Source organism: Anser anser (genome assembly GCF_964211835.1).
Source record: "Anser anser genome assembly, chromosome: 17".
In the NCBI taxonomy this organism is placed as follows: domain Eukaryota; kingdom Metazoa; phylum Chordata; class Aves; order Anseriformes; family Anatidae; genus Anser; species Anser anser.
The window spans coordinates 6,803,141-6,818,432 of record NC_139738.1 but is presented as its reverse complement, the minus strand read 5'-3'; the positions used below and the strand labels follow the sequence as shown (position 1 = coordinate 6,818,432).

Sequence of the window (15,292 nt, the reverse complement as noted above, 5' to 3'; positions counted from 1 at the left end):
CAAGCAGTGCCTGTCCTACAGGGGAGCCCAGCAGACCTGTGGTGGGGGTGAGAGCTGAGCCCCACAGTGCCCCGGCCCTGCAGATGGCTCCTGCCCTGCTGGCGGGGAAGGGACTGTGTGTGGCCTCCATGTCCACCTAACACGAGCTGATCTTGCTGTGTCCTGTCCGAATCTGGCAATGCTGGCAACAAGCACAGTCCGGTGAGACACAAACCTGCCCAAAGGCAGAAGAGACAGAGGAGAGCAGCCGCCAGACTGGTGCCAGTGACTTTCCTTTGCAGCTGGGAGGCTGAAGGGAATGAAATGCTTGTGGGCTGCTCAGGAGGGCACTGCTCTCAGGGAAAATGCGTCCCCGTGTCTAGGAGCAGCGTCATGAGCTGGGTGGGAGAACGGCTGTTAATGCAGGATGTGCGTGGGAGGTTTCACTTTGTGGGCTCCAGAAGGCTCTTCTGGGCAGCATGTCCATGGTTTATGATGTTTTCAGCAAGGACTGAGGTGAACTGAGTGTGGTTTAGGAATGGGAATTGAGTGGGACAGCTGGAGAGCATGGTCTGTTCCTACCACGTGCCTCTGTGCACAGCACGTGGTCGATGAGGAGTTGGCAGAAACCTTGCCAGAAGTGGGGCTGGCTCAGGGTGCTGGTCCCTCGTGCTGGTCTGCTACCTGTGCACCTCGTGTGCCTCCTTGATTGTGAGGCTCCTGGGACTGACTGGGTTCAATGCAAAGGAATCAACATGTTTAAAAGTGCACAGTGTTCACTGGGGAAGTTCGACACCTGGCCAGGCTGCAGGACCGACATCCCTGGCGCAGTCTTACTGACAGAGAGTGCGGCCATAGTTCCCACATTTAGCACAACCTGTGATGTGCTTCGATCTTTCTAGCTTAGCTTCACTTTCCGTGTATCTGGTAGGCAGCTAGCATGCTGCACCACATCATATCCTGCCAGAGGCCTGCTTACTCCTGGTCTGCAGCCTCAACATGGAGAAAACCCCCACAGCCCCCACTGGACAATGCAGGAAAAAAAAAAAAAAAAAAAAAAAGTGATGTTCTTTCTGATCCCTGATGCTATGTGCCTCAAAATAAGGAGATTTTAGTTTAAAATCCTGCCAGTTCTTTGTCAGCGTCTTTGCTCATCAGTGCATTTGCTCCGTTGAGCTTTGGCTCAGACTGGTACCTGGCAGTAGGGAGCCCCCAGAAAGTGACCTTCACGCTTTTGGGTGCCTTTTGGTGTCCCTGAACACCCTCACCTGACATGTGGTGGGACAGGGTGACGGCTGCCCAGGTCCCCCCCCCCCCCCCATCCTGCTCAGCTCACCAACTCTACACCACCTCCAGCACCGAGAGGGCAAAGCACCCCTCCACTGCCGTGTGACACTTATGACACTTATATCCCTAACACTCCTGCTCTGAAGTCGCCTAAAATTCCCTCCTGCTTTAGCTTTGAAGGGGGAATCTGCTGGGCACCTGCCTGGAAAGACACCAGGCCTCGCTGCAGGCCGGCCTGCACAGCTTCCACAGGCGAGGGCCACAGCTCCACCTGGCGCAGCTCCGCGGCCTAAGCGCTGGCTTGGCCACGAGGAGATGCTGCTTCCCCAGTTTTATATCTGTGGTGCCATGAAAAGAAAAAAAAATAAACGGTGTGAGCATGCACGAAGCAGCGTGAGTGTGCACAGACAGGTGTGAGCAGGGTGTGAGCACGTGTATAGGGCACTAGGATGGCTCTGTCAGCTCCGAGGTGAGAACAAGCCCTGCAATGCATTCAGCGGGTGCAGAAGTGGCTGGGCTAAAATTTGCTGTGTGACAGGCTCCCCTAAATTAATCACAGAATTAATCACAGGTGTGAGCTGGTCGTTCCCTGTGAGACACTGAATGTGGAGTTTCCCTTGTGGGCATCCCCACCAGCAGGCTGCACCTGCCCCTGCAACGGGTTTCTCTCCAGCTCTCCTGCTAATTGTCCTGTTGTTCCAAGGTCCGTTTGTTTTGCATGGAGTAATTAATTACATAATTAATTATTACTGGTGTGTGTGTGTGCAGGTAGGGCTGTGAGCGTAGCTGTAGCAGTCCCGCCTTTACTGGGTAACCTCTGATACCAAGTCAGCAATGTGTGATGAGCAGTGCAGCACTTAGCTACCTGTATCAGTTTCATTTTTTCTTGCTGTGGCCTGAGTGCCACTGAGGATCTTACAGAGATCTTTGCCCACAGGACAGCAATCCAGACTCCTGCTGTGGGAGGATCCCCTAGGAAAGGGGCACCTGCATTGCAGCTCCTGCCTAGGGTGGCACTGGGATAACTAGAGAGAAGGGGTCCTCTCCAGCTGCCCCCGGGTCGTAACTCTCTCTTTGAAGGCCTTGTGGCTTTAGGGCTTCCTGTAGGGTCATAAACCCACTGGATGGCCCTAGAAGGACTGAGCAGTGTTACTGCACAGCCTACAGCCCACCCTGGCCGCTCTGGGCCCCCAACCCTCTTTTCTCAGCACTGAGCAGAACTGCATGCCTGAGGGAGGTGCTGAGGCAGCCGGCGGGGAGAAGGCAGCACACGGTCCTCCCCAGAAGCTAATTCCTAAGGTGGCATTGATGAAAGCTGGGCTGGTGCTGGCTGAGACCCACAGGAGGAAGCATAGACCTCTGCAGCTATTTTCCAACCACATAAGCACAGAGCTTCACTTTAGAGATAGTTGGTGTCTGCACTGTCCTCTAACCCTCTCTGGTTACAGCCCAGATCTCAGAAACCATTTGGCTGATGCTGGGCTTAGGTCAGACATTAGTTTTTCAAAGAAAAATAGCTCTACTCCAGAGGGGCCCGGACAAAGACCTTTTCAAAAGTCCAAATGGATTATATCAATTATACAGAAAGGCAGAAAGTTTCAACTTCTTGTCCATCAGCATCCCAGATCCTTTCCTGCAAAGCTTCCTCCTGCCCCCTGCTCGTCTTTTTGCATTGGGGTTATCCCAAGCCAGATAAAGGACTTTGCATTTGTCTCTGTTAAATGTCAGTAGGTTCGTGGCAGCTCATTTCTCCAGCTTTTTGAACCTCTATGAATGGCAGCTCTGTCCTCCAGTATATTGGTTGCTCCTTGGTTTGGTGTGTTCTGCTGAAGGTTCGGGGGGTGTGGGAGGTGTACACTGCCATGCCTGTGTTTTGGGGTGAATATTGACCCTTTTCCTCCACCCATGCTGCTAGCTGCAGGTGTCTGACCCAGCCTGTAAGGCTGCTTCTGTTTGGGTTGCTGAGTCTCCAGCTGCAATATGCCATGTCCATCACAGCTGCATTTTATAAGCAGCCTCACAAAGGGAGATTCGGGCTGCGGCATTGAACACCTCTGCCCCGACTTTGTGGTGGGATGCGGAGGTGTGGGGACAGGACAGCTGCAGATTTTGCTGAGGGAAGGGCCAAGCAGCGAGGTGGTGAGAATGAGGCATTAACACAGGGCTGCAGGAAGCGGCACTAATCCTGCCTGCCGCCTCAGGGCCTCTTCCCAGACCCAGGCAAGGCAGAGCTGAGCCTCACACTTCTGCCCGGTCCCTACGAGCTTTGCCCCTGCGGCCTGTGGGACAGAGATGTGGTTGTGGGGCACCAGCCTCCTGTGCCACTTTTTTTCGTTACCTCAGACAGGAACGGGAGCCTCCAAGTCGGTGGCAGCGGCACCGTGTGGGCCTGGGAGGCATCGTCTTGTGCTGGGACTGGGGCGGGCAGCTTCTTCTCAGATCTGCTCAGGCCGGAGCTGTGGGGCCCTAAAACCAAGCCCTAAAATCTCAGTAGCAATGCTTCATCTACATCCCCCTCCCACATGAGACCCCTTCGCACCCTCCCCTACATCCAGCCCCTTTCAAATCCCGTACCCCACAGAACCCCCCCGAAAACACGTCCTTGAGCGAGCCGCCTGCTCCGGCCCAGCTTCACACACCACCGCGGGTCCCTGCGTGGCGTGGCAGGCCTGGGGGCTGCCGGCAACCCGCTTTTACAGGCACGGCTCTGCCTAGGGGACCAGGCTTCCTCGGGTTTCTTAACCCTGGGCAGGGAATTTGCATGCCTCCGTAAAAGGAGGCAGCGCGGTCTGCAGCATTAATTGACCGGCCACGCTTAGCAGCGATGAGATGCTAATGAGTGCAGGCTGCACCTTGGGGCGCAGGGAGCAGCATCCTGGGAAGCAGTGGGGCTGGCCTGGGTATTTGGGTGCTGTGTGAGGTGTCAGCTCCGAGGTGCAGCAGCTGAATGCCTGCTGGAGGCCAGGCACAGCTTCACCCGGAGCCTCCTGCTCAGAGGAGGGTGAGGGCCCTGCCTGCAGTCCTCCTGTACCCAGCCTGTTGTGTCCCAGCAAACAGAGTGCCGGTTTTGCACCCCAACTTTGACATGGGTGCCCCGTGGCCGCAGTCCTGCCTCCCTGGGCCAGTGGGTGCGCTGTGTGATTTTCGAGGCTGCTTTCCCGTCCCCTCCTCCCAAACCAAACCCACAGGCTGGGAAAGCCCCAGGGCCAGGCTCAAAGATAGGGAAAGAAGCAAACCCCAGGCAGGAGGGGACCAGCAGCAGCACGAGCCGTCATTTAATGTGCAAGACTGGCAACAAAAGACTTAGGGCACCGAATCTGGAGCAAAGAGTCATCTCCAGGGGAGTCCTTGCTCCTTGGTGGGGGACGCCAGCGGTAGGGCAAGGGCTGCAGAGAGCGTCTGGGGAGATGTCTTCAGCAGGCTAAGCCTCAGGGAAGATCAGGAAGCCGGAAAAGATGCTGTCAGACCCTTCGATCCCCACGATGGCGTTCTTCTCCGTTGGCTCCAGCCAGACAGACTCGTTCGCTACCATCTTGAGCACCACACCGCCGGTGGTGATCTGGTAGCTGCTGTGCACGTAGTCACAGAAGGTCACCACCACGTCGCCCTTGCTGCCACCCCGGCCCTTTTTCATTCTGAGGCACAGGCTGCCCTTGGACGTGACATGGTAGGTAAAGTAGTAGATGCCCGGCACGCGGCAGGTGAAGCGGCCGTAGCGGTTCTCGTAGTGACCCTTCTCGTTCGTGATGACGCGGTCAAAGCGGATGGGCTGCTCCCGGCGTGGGAAGATGCTGATCGTCCTGGCTGCTGAGAAGGCGGACTTGAGGGTGGCCTTGTAGTCCCCAGAGTCTCCCTGGGGGCCGGGGGGTCCCATGGGGCCCTGCAGTCCCTTTGAACCTGTGGGGCCCCTGGGGCCAATCTTCCCGGGGTGGCCTGGTGTTCCTGGGTCCCCCTTCTCCCCAATTTCTCCTTCGTCCTCCGCCTGGCCAGGGGGACCTAAAAAGCAGGAGGAAGAGGTGTTGTGGTCACAGCTGAGCCCCGTGGGTCCGCAGAGGGGACGCTGTGAAGGAAACCACAGGGACTTGTGCTGGGGTGTGGGTGAGTGGAAACCCCTGCCCACCTCGCAGGCATGGCTCCCCTTGCTCTCTGCCCGTGTACACCCTCCATCCCCAGGTCCTTCACGGTGTTCTCTTCATGGTGTTCCTGTCTGCCCATCCCCTTCTGTCTCTGAGCATCACCTGTGCCTGATAACACCTCAAAGGGCCTTGTATAAAGTGGTGTCTGCTGTACCACTTTCCCCCCAGCCGTATGCTTTTCACCACATTTTTTTTTTCTTTTTTTTTTTTTTCTGCTCTTGGTGTTTGTAAGATGATATTTTCCACACCTGCAGCCTACTCCTTACCTCGATCACCCTTTGGGCCATTCTGGCCATCTCTGCCATTGCTGCCAGGCTGGCCTGGTGCCCCTGGGATGCCCGGGATGGTGCCGTAAGTCTTGCAGAGCGTGGCACACGCAAGCTGCCCTCCGGCTAAGCAGATCAACATCACCCACATGGTCTGCATCTTGTCTTCCCTGCTGGAGCACAAAAGGATGCTGAGGTGCTACATAGCCCCAGGCAGTGGGAGGGATGAGGAAGCCCCTCTGTGCTGCTCTGGAGGAAGATGCCTAGAAGTACTCCTGGGTGATACCACGAATAAGGGAAAGCATCTCGTTGTGGATCTAAATCCACCCTTCTCATCGCCTTGGAGTGAACAACCCTTCTGGGCAGGTTGGGAGGGATTGTCGATCTCTTCCCACGTCAACAAGTGTCCAGAGCTTCAGCCACATGAACACCTGTGACAAGTGAGCCCATCCCAGAGGATCAATGCCCAGCCTCGTTGTGCTGCTGCCAGGAGTCTATGCTCGAGACAGCCGTGCTGCACAGGAGGGACGCACAGGTATGTCCTGCGTGTCCCTGCTCCGAGTCCCCACTGCTCCCTCAGAGGAGAGATTCTTCATCCCACCTTAGGACCACAAAGTACAGGGCCAAATCCTTCCCCAGGCCAGAGCAGTTTCAAGCCCTTGCTTTCCACCACTATGTATGAGGAACACCTTTCATCTTTGCAGATAGAAAAGATACCGTCCAACTTGCCCTCCTAACCCCCGTGGCTTCCCCTTCTGTCCTGCCACCTGCGTGCTTCATCCCAGAAGTATTTCTGTATCTAACTAGCCTAACTGGGACAGTCATCTGGGCTTCCAGTCCCTGGGGTCCCATCTTCCTTCTGCCCTCCCTGCATCCCACAGCTCAGCTCCTTCCCCCAGCTCCTGGTGCAGCCAGGGGTGGGCTAAGCACCGGGCACAGAGAAGTGCCAGTGACACAAGAAGTGATTGTCCCCCTTGTGCTTCTGGGTCCCCCATGTGCTCCTACCTGCAGGAGGGAGCTGCTTCTCAGCCTTCCAGGCAGCCTGCTCTTACCCTGAGCTTCTCGTTGCACAGACCGGGAAGCAGAGCAGGACACCCCAGCGTCCTGCTTGGAAATGACCCTGGAGGGAAGCAGAAGTTTGCTGCGAGGATTGTTGTGAAAGAATCTGGCCACATCCTTTTTTTTTTTTTATCTTTAGCTCATCGTCACTTTCATATCCCTTATGAGTGCCATCTGTCAGCTCAGCAGAACGTGAAGTCCTCAAACAGCAACCCGGGGTCCCTCAGGTGAACAGCTCTGGCCCTGGGGAGCAGGGGGATGTTCGCCATGCCCTGGGGGGTCTCTGTGCCTTGCTCAGCTCTGCTTCCTCTGGGGAACACTGCCATGAGCTCGATGCAAATTCAGGGCAGTCCCTCGGGAGAGAGGAGCATTGCATGCGTGCTTTGTTTAGGCTTCTCTGCACATACCCAGCTCTGTTGGGAGGGAACACCAGCCCAGAGGATGTGGCATGGCCTGAGCATCTATCACCTTGAAACCAACCCCCAGGTTCTCCTAAATGTTGTGAATGGAAGTGATTATACCCTGCAATAAAAGTGTTTCCAGTTCCATTTTCTGTTGGTGCCCTTTGGAGGTAAAGCGTAGACCATTGGGAGGAGAAGAGCTCTCCTCCAGTGTGCAGTGTGCCACCAAGAAAAAGCTCCACTGGGTTTTGGTGGGTTCTGTAGCCTCCACAGACATCAGCTCCTTCTCCGCGTCTCTGGGAGGCCTCTTGTGCTTCCCCTGCCCTGTCCCTTCCTTGTCCCCTGTGGGTAACACCCTTCCTGGTCCAGGTCCCTGCAGAGCTAACCCTGAACCTCTGGGCTTTATTACCCCTCGTGGAAGTCTTGCTTGGTGGCACCAAGACACACACCAGCCTGCTCCAGTGGGGCAGCTCACTGTTGTCCTACCACACCAGGTGGAGGTGGCGGCACATGTCCTGGGACGTGGCTCAGATCCCTTCCCCAGAGGGTCACTGTAGTGCTGAGTGGTCACTGAGGGTGACAGCAGAAGTCACCAAGGAAGAGCTGTTTCCCAAAGCCATGTCCAGTTAGCCCCTTTCAGCCAGGAGCTGGCCACCCTGCACTATGTTGCTGTGAAAACCGCGGTCTCTCTTGAAGGAGTTTCTTGGGTTCAGCCCAAGGCTGGGTTTTCTCTCTGCCAACCCCCTGCTACTCCCTGTTGCTATCATGCAACACCCTCAGGCACCCCTTGGCCGTTTCTTCCCAGTTAGCAGCGACGTCTTTGTCCCCGGATGAATTTCTGGTGCCTGCACTGTGCAGGTTGAGGTGGCGGAGCCCTCTGGCTGTCATCTGAAACTGGGGAGGGGGTAAGTGCCTGGTGAGGCTGGGTCCCTGGGGATGTCCCAGCTGCCTGACACCTGGCTACAAGGCTTGCTGTGTGGGCAACTGAATTGCATCCACTTGGATGGAAAGGGCCCCTTCCTGGGGGCGTCTTGTCCCCCTTAAGTGAGCACTGCTCAAGGGGAGGGTCCCCTTCCTGCTGTCGATGCATCTGAGGGCCCTACCGAGTGAGCAAAGCCAGCGTTGTGAATGGTTTGTGATGCTCACTGGTGCTGAGCACAGCCCAGACAGTGAGGGCTCAGGGACGTCCAGACATCATGCAGGCAAACAGACAGATCACATATACACGCGCTCGTGTGCATGCCACAGCCAGCCAGCCAGCCACACATGGGCCCCACCTGCAGAAAGGCAAATCACGAAGAAAAAACGATGCTCGGCCAGGCATACTGGGGAAGGATTTATTGACACTTTCCAGAACCAGCTCACGGCAAAGCTGTTGCTTGCAGCCTGCTCCAGGACCCCTGACTGTCCCCGGTGCACCCAGTGTGGGAAGGGGAGAGACACAGAAAGACCCTTGAGCCCTGGCTCCAGCAGCACAAGGTAACGGGGTGTTATCAGGGCAGTGCTTGGGAGGTGGAAATGTTTTGCTGCACAAGGCAGTGCCAACAGGACTCCAGGGGCTCGGTGCTGTCACTGCAGGCGCAGATCCAGCTGGATGTGCCTGGCCGCCTTGTTCAGGGACTGTCTGCACGCACTCCCCAAGCCAGGGGATTGTGGCCGGGGCGGACTCGCTTGCTGGGGCTTCCCACCCAGCAGAGAAACCTGGGGCATGAGCAACGGCCTGGCAGCGAGCAACAGAATTTGCAGGGCAGGGCAAAGGGCTTGGTGTGCTGGGCTGAGCTCAGGTGCTCCCCTATTCTGGGAAGAGCAGGAACCCCGAGAAGATGCTGTCGGAGCCACCGATGCCCACCATGCCGTTGTAGTCGTTCACCTCCAGCCAGACCTCGTTCCCAGCCTCCAGGTGGAGGAGGATACCACCCGAGCTGACCTGCATGGTGTTGGTCTTGTGGTCACAGAAGCTGGCCATCTTTCTCATGTTCTTGTACAGCATGACACAGAGGTTGGCTGTCTGTGAGCTGTGGAAGACGAAGTAGTAGAGGCCAGGCACCTTGCAGGTGAACTTGCCTGTGGTGGTGTTGTAGTCGTTGTTGGTGTTGGTGATGATGTGGTTGAAGACCACGGGGATGTTCTTTAAGGGGTGCTCAGCAGTCTGCCTCGTCACTGAAAATGCCGACTGGTGCTTCTGCTTGTAGCTGCCTGGCATGCCTGGCTCTCCGGCAGTGCCCATCTCCCCGGGGTCTCCAGGGGGACCAGGGGGACCGACGGGGCCGGTCTTGCCTGGCAAGCCAGGACTGCCTGGCTCCCCTTTCATACCCTTGGGGCCTCGTGTAGCAGGAATGGCTGGGATGCCTGTGGAGCGGTGGGGAGGGAAGGAGTTAGCCACAAAGAAAGGGACATGGGGAGAGGCTCCCCCAGACCCTTTCCCTCAGACAGAAGAGGGTTGTTTCCTCTCCTTCTGCCCCGTCTGCAGATTCTGGGAACATCAAGCACTTCTCCAAGTGCAGGGACACTGCTCTCCATGACCGGCAACTAAGGCAGACCGGCCGTGGCAGAGTCAGTGCCTGTCGTTTGACAGCCTTCATGGTTCCCCTCTTTGCTCACTCACCTGGCTCGCCTTTGGCTCCCTTCAGCCCATCTCGGCCATCCTTGCCTGGCACACCCGGCGTGCCTGGCAGGCCTGGAGCCCCATAGCAGCTGTGGGAGGGATCTCCGGTCACTGCAGACCCCAGGTGCAGAGGTAGGAGAGTGAGGGCCAGACAGAACTGCTCCCAAAAGCTCTGCCTCATTTTGGGGCTCTGGAGAGTGGAAAGGAAAAGAAAGTGCTGGGATGAGGTGCCATGGCAGGGCGGCTTTCAGTCCATGAAGCAAAGGAGGCTCAGTGCTATGAGGGTCACAGCAGCTGGAGCCTTCAATATTACCTTCCCCACGCCCATTGCCAGTTGGTGGGGAGGCCAATATGTGGAAACAGACCCTGGTATCATCACCAACCCCAGGGCAGCCGCTGATGGTACCAGGGGGTTAGACTTTCAGTCTGGGCAGAGCCATGAGGACTTGCGGTATCCGCTGCCAGCCCCAAGCTCTGCTGGTTCAGCACCCCCAGGTCCCCTGCAGACATGCACACCACTGCAGAGCAGTGCACCAAGCTGCCCTGAGGCTGGAGCTCCAGGCTGCACCGAGCTGATCTCACCCTTCCTCCAGCAGCAGCAGCCTGCCTTTTTCTGCACAAGAGGATCGAGTTCCCATCAGCTGGGGATCTCCCAGCACAGTGCCTGGCCCAGGGGAATGGGTCTTCCACCGGGGAGGAAAGGCACGCATGCCCCCACGAGACGTGAGCAGCTGGGGTGCCTGGCAGCGCTTCTGCCTCCTCCACAGCACCCAGCACTGCACCGTGCTGCCGGACCCGTGCGGCCCACCCCAAAGGAACTGTACAGCACCTCTTACCTCCAGCAGGGGAGCAGGGTGTGGGATCCTGCGCTGTGGAGCCCTGTGTGTTGAGGGCACTGCCTGCTGGCTCTGCACGACCTGCGTCTCTCTGCAACACCCTCCCGGAGGAAGTCACACAGTTAGGAAAGAGCCCGATAGGGACACGCAGCCCCTTACTGGCCCCCATCCAAGTTTCACATCCTCCTGCCTGATTATTTTCTCTGAGCAAGCATTTCCCTGGCTGTCCTGCAAGACCTGTGCTTGTGCCAGGCTTTGCCACTGCAGCAGCAGGGGCTGGGAGAACAGAAGTACAGGCGTGGCTGGACAGGGAACTTCTGCTGAGTCTCCAAGAGAAAACGAGAGTTTATGTTCGGTGGAAGAAGGGACAGGCAATTCGGGGAGAGTACAAGGATGTTGCCAGCATATGCAGAGAGAAAATCAGAAAGGCTAAAGCCCACATGAGCACAACGTGGCCACTGTGGTTAAAGATAACAAAAAAATGTTTTTACAAATATATTAACGGTAAGAGGAGGGCCAAGGAGAATCTCCATCCATTACTAGATGCAGGGGGGAACATGACTACTGAGGATAAGGAAAAGGCTGAGGTTCTTAATGACGTCTTTACATCTGTCTTTACCAGCCAGACCACTTATCCTCGGGGTACTCAGCCTCCTGACCTGGACGTCTGGGACAGGGAGCAGAAGAACCTCCCCACAGTTCAGGTGGAAACAGTTAGAGACCTGCTGCTCCACCTGAGCTGTCACAAGTCCATGGGGCCAGAGGGGATCCACCCGGGGGTGCTGAGAGAGCTGGCAGATGTGATTGCTGGGCCACTTTCTGACACCTATCAGTGGTCATGGTCATCCGGAGAGGTCCCTGATGACTGGAGACTTGCTAATGTGATGCCCATCTATAGGAAGGGTTGTAAGGACGACCTAGGGAACTAGAGGCCTGACCTCAGCGCCAGGAGAGGTGATGGAACAGGTCATCTTGAATGTAATCACGCAATGTATGTGGTACAACTGAGGGATCAGGCCCAGCCAGCACGGGTTCAGGAAAGGCAAGTCCTGCCTGACCAACCTCATCTCCTCCTGTGACCGGGTGACCCGCCTGGTGGATGAGGGAAAGGCTGTTGACATAGTCTGCCTAGACTTCAGCAAAACCTTTTGACATAGCTTCCCACAGCATTCTCCTGGAGAAGCTGGCAGCCCATGGCTGGGACAGGCACAATGCTGGGTTAAAAGCTGGCTGGGCGGCCGGGCCCAGAGAGTGGTGGTGAACGGCTGGTCCCAGAGACTTCCCCCGTTCCTCCCTGTAAGTGACGGCTCCGCTCCTACACTCGGTTCCCTCCCATCCCACCTTTGCAGCTGGTTCTTAGCTAGAGACAAGCTGGGATCACTTCTCTTCCTGGGCAGCTTGGGACAGCCCAGGACATCAACAGTGTGCTGCAAGTGCATGAGTAGGAAAGAGAACACAAGCAGTTGTCGGGGAAGAAGAGGTTTATTTGTACTGATGAGGACACTGTGAGAGGTAACACCGGCCTTGCACCAGAAAGGCATTTACAGTGGTTAGTGCAGCAAAAGCAGTGGCACGCAGTGATTTCACGCTTGGGAGCAAAGAGCCAGAGAACAGCCCCAGTGACAACTGATCCCCTTTGGTGCAGGGTCTGAGCACACAGGAGCTGAAAGGGCTGTTGGGGCCAGGAGTCCTTGGCCTCCAGGAGGCAGCGGGATGGCCTGCCTGGATCCCACAAACAAGAGCAGGCTCATCACAGCCTGGAGGGAACTGCTAGGGAGGTCTTGGCACTGCAGCGGCCACCCGCAGCCTGGCTGCTTGGTGATACTGGCAGAAGCACAGGACCTGGCTGGCTGTTAAATTTGAGGCCATTGCCTTTGCTGTGATAAAAGGCCGCTCGCAGGGCTCAAACACGCAGAGGCACGCACGCAGCAATGCTCTGATGCTAAGCAGGTTAGCTCTGGGCTGGCAAGTCGTGAGGTTGGTGGTCCGTCAGCCCGTCTGTGGGAAGAGCATGAAGCCGCTGAAGACGCTGTCTGCCTCGGAGCCGCTGTAGATCTGGCTGCCCTTCACGGGGTCGGTGCTCACTGAGACCTGGTCACCCACGGCCAGGCTCAGCACGCTGCTGCCCGAGTTCACCTGCAGGATGTTGCGGCTGTTGTTGTCGCAGAAGCTGACCACGCGCTCCCTGTTCTTGGTGATGCTCAGGCAGAGGTCTCCGATGGAGACCACTTGGAAGGCAAAGTAGTAGAGCCCGGGGATGCGGCAGGTGAACTCTCCGCTCTGGGCGCTGTAGGAGTTCTCCTGGTTGGTGATGATGTTGTCGAACACCACCGTGTTGCCCCGGCGCGTCTGGGACTTCCGTGAGGCAGAGAAGGCAGGACGTGGCTGCTCCAGGATATTGCCAGCCTTTCCCTTGGCCCCTCTCGGTCCTGGCTGCCCTGGCAGCCCATGGGGGCCAGGCGGACCATGGAAGCCCCGGTTTCCTGGGTTGCCAGGAGGCCCCGGCTCACCTTCATCCCCTTTGGGTCCCCGGATGCCTGTCCTTGGTGCCGCTTTCCCTGGGGAGAGACATTGAGGTGATGTTCGTGCCGTAGCTGGCATGCCTGGCATCGCCCGAGCAGCTCCTGCAGCCCACTCTGCTCCTGCCAAGAAGCTCGAGGCTCCCAGGCCACCCACACTGCGCATCCCTGGCTGCCCCTTACCTGGTTCTCCCATGTCACCCTTCTGCCCTGGCCTCCCATTGAGGCCAGGGACCCCGGGGAATCCGTCTTTGCCATCCGGTGCCCGACACACCTCCTCCTCAGGCAGGGCTGTGCCCAGCACTGCTGCTAGGGTGCTGGCTGCCAGCCAAAGACCGAGACGCATCCTGCCTCCCTGCAAGCACAGGAGAGGGGGAATTTGGGATGGAGGCAAGATCACAGCAAACATGCACGTGGTGCACACAGTGACAGATGCACCTTGGACACAGACATGCAAGTATAAACGTGTGTTTTCATCCAGACATGGACATGTGCCATGCACAGACACAAGCGTGCATGCACAGACCCACCACGCCACCTACGCGTTGTCTAATTCAGGTAGCCAGACACCACGTTGGAATGTTGAAAATAATTTCCCTGTTTCGTTGTGTGATCTGAAATCACTGATGTTACTGAAAAGGTCCGACACGTGCCCATGGCAGGGCTGTGGGAGAGCCTGGGACGCAGAGCAGGGTGTAAAGCCTCTGGTGCATGTCCTGGGGATGGGTGGTCACACAAACTGCATGAAGAAGTTGTCTCCTCCCGTGTTCGGGGAGAAAGCACTGATGTATGGGGCAGCACTCCCATAGGATGGAGAGCACAGGTGAGGAAAGGGTGTAAAGAGACACAGTAGAGGAGAGAGAAACAGGAAAGGAATAAACAGTAAAGGGATTAAAAAAAAAAGCACGAGGGATGTAGGTCCCCAACACGCAGACCTGGAAGAGAGGAGGGATGTCCTGAGCACATACCAAAGCCTGGGACAATCAGTCTGGGAACGGCCTGCAGAACCCAGCAGTGTCCACATCCACATGGTGGAGTGAGGACGGATTTACCCCTCTGCATCACCTTCTCCCCCTTTTCCTACTTCAGACTCCTGTGGAGGCTGGGGGACAAGTGGAATAAGGATGAGGACAGGGAGCTAAAACTGGAGAGAGGTGGCAGAAGAGGCATGTGTCCCCAGCTGTCCGGGGTGACTTACCTCCTGGCAGGGCTGAGAAGGGAGCAGTGAGAATCGGCAGCTCTGTTTGCTGGCAGCTCTTCCTCAGGAGCAGGGGGGAAGAGAAGCAGGGGGGGCGAGATGTCCTTGCATGCACAGAGGTTTACATGGTTGCAGAAGAGAAGTGCCAAGTTTCGCTTCTTTCCACAGTTCCCTTTCCGCCCTCGACCATGGATGTGCCGGTCACAGCGAGGGAACAGCCTGGTCAGCAAAAGTGCTGGCCCCTCCTGGGACCTCAGAGAAGTCCAGCAGCACGGGGAAACGCCAAGGTGGAGGAGGCCCAAAGGCACGACAAAGCCCTGCTGCTGCAGGAGCTGGCCGCTCCAGCGGCCACGCAAGGGATGCTCCACTCGGGATGGCAGGCAGAGCATGGCTGCCTGATGCCCAGCCTCTCCTCTCTTGCCAGCGCTTCCTGGGGTTCCCCCTGGACGTGATCCAGCATCTTCTCTCCCAGCCTGTTCAGGAAAATGGCTCTTCGGGCGCTTCTGATGCTGCCTTTTTGCAGCCCTGTTCCTTTTCCTGCTGGCTTGGCCTGACAGAGACGAGGTGTGCTGCCTGCTGCTGGCACTGCCATCCCCTGCAGGGTGCTGGTGGTCAGGATATGGGGCGCGGTGGCATCCATCCAGTGGTACCCAGTCTGATAAAAAGGCCGGAGGGCATGTCTTCTGACAAGAGTCTGAGGACACGTTGTTCGTCTAATTTGGAGAAAAGGAGGCTGAGAAGTGAACTCATGGCTCTCTACAACTTCCTGAGAAGGAGAAATGGAGAGGGTCTCATCTCTCTGCTCACCAATGGTAGGATCATAGAATCAGAGAACAGCTTGGGTTGGAAGGGACCTTAAAGGTCATCCAGTTCCAACCCCCCTGCCGTGGGCAGGCATGCCACCCACTAGATCAGGTTGCCCAGGGCCTCGTCCAACCTGGTCGTGAACACCTCCAGGGATGGGGCATCCACAGCTTCTCTGGGCAGCCAGTGCCAGTGCCTCACC

General features: G+C 57.0%; 3 protein-coding genes across 7 annotated transcripts; all 3 read right to left on the bottom strand.

Annotated features, from left to right (window-relative positions):
• Positions 1-4,509: 4,509 nt before the first annotated feature.
• Positions 4,510-6,832, bottom strand: C1QB (complement C1q B chain). Of its 4 annotated transcripts, none has more exons than XM_083802648.1 (3): positions 6,674-6,832; positions 5,669-5,838; positions 4,510-5,262 (listed from the first exon to the last, which is right to left on the bottom strand). In XM_083802648.1, exons 2-3 carry the CDS (start codon positions 5,826-5,828, stop codon positions 4,688-4,690), a joined length of 735 nt encoding a protein of 244 aa, XP_083658774.1. In that variant the 5' UTR covers positions 5,829-5,838; positions 6,674-6,832; the 3' UTR covers positions 4,510-4,687. The 4 variants fall into 4 exon arrangements, with proteins under 4 accessions (XP_083658774.1, XP_083658775.1, XP_083658776.1 ...); XM_083802649.1 differs by having other exon boundaries at positions 5,669-5,841; positions 6,674-6,828; XM_083802650.1 differs by having other exon boundaries at positions 6,721-6,824.
• A 1,619-nt stretch (positions 6,833-8,451) lies between these two features.
• C1QC (complement C1q C chain) lies at positions 8,452-10,824 on the bottom strand. Of its 2 annotated transcripts, none has more exons than XM_083802647.1 (3): positions 10,563-10,824; positions 9,734-9,923; positions 8,452-9,477 (listed from the first exon to the last, which is right to left on the bottom strand). In XM_083802647.1, the coding sequence occupies exons 2-3, from the start codon at positions 9,912-9,914 to the stop codon at positions 8,921-8,923; spliced, it is 738 nt and encodes a 245-aa protein (XP_083658773.1). In that variant the 5' UTR covers positions 9,915-9,923; positions 10,563-10,824; the 3' UTR covers positions 8,452-8,920. The 2 variants fall into 2 exon arrangements, with proteins under 2 accessions (XP_083658773.1, XP_083658772.1); XM_083802646.1 differs by having other exon boundaries at positions 10,570-10,813.
• Positions 10,825-12,032: 1,208 nt separating this feature from the next.
• On the bottom strand, positions 12,033-14,443 carry C1QA (complement C1q A chain). The gene is made up of 3 exons (XM_083802652.1): positions 14,287-14,443; positions 13,272-13,443; positions 12,033-13,127 (listed from the first exon to the last, which is right to left on the bottom strand). The coding sequence occupies exons 2-3, from the start codon at positions 13,432-13,434 to the stop codon at positions 12,559-12,561; spliced, it is 732 nt and encodes a 243-aa protein (XP_083658778.1). The 5' UTR covers positions 13,435-13,443; positions 14,287-14,443; the 3' UTR covers positions 12,033-12,558.
• Between the last annotated feature and the right edge of the window lie 849 nt (positions 14,444-15,292).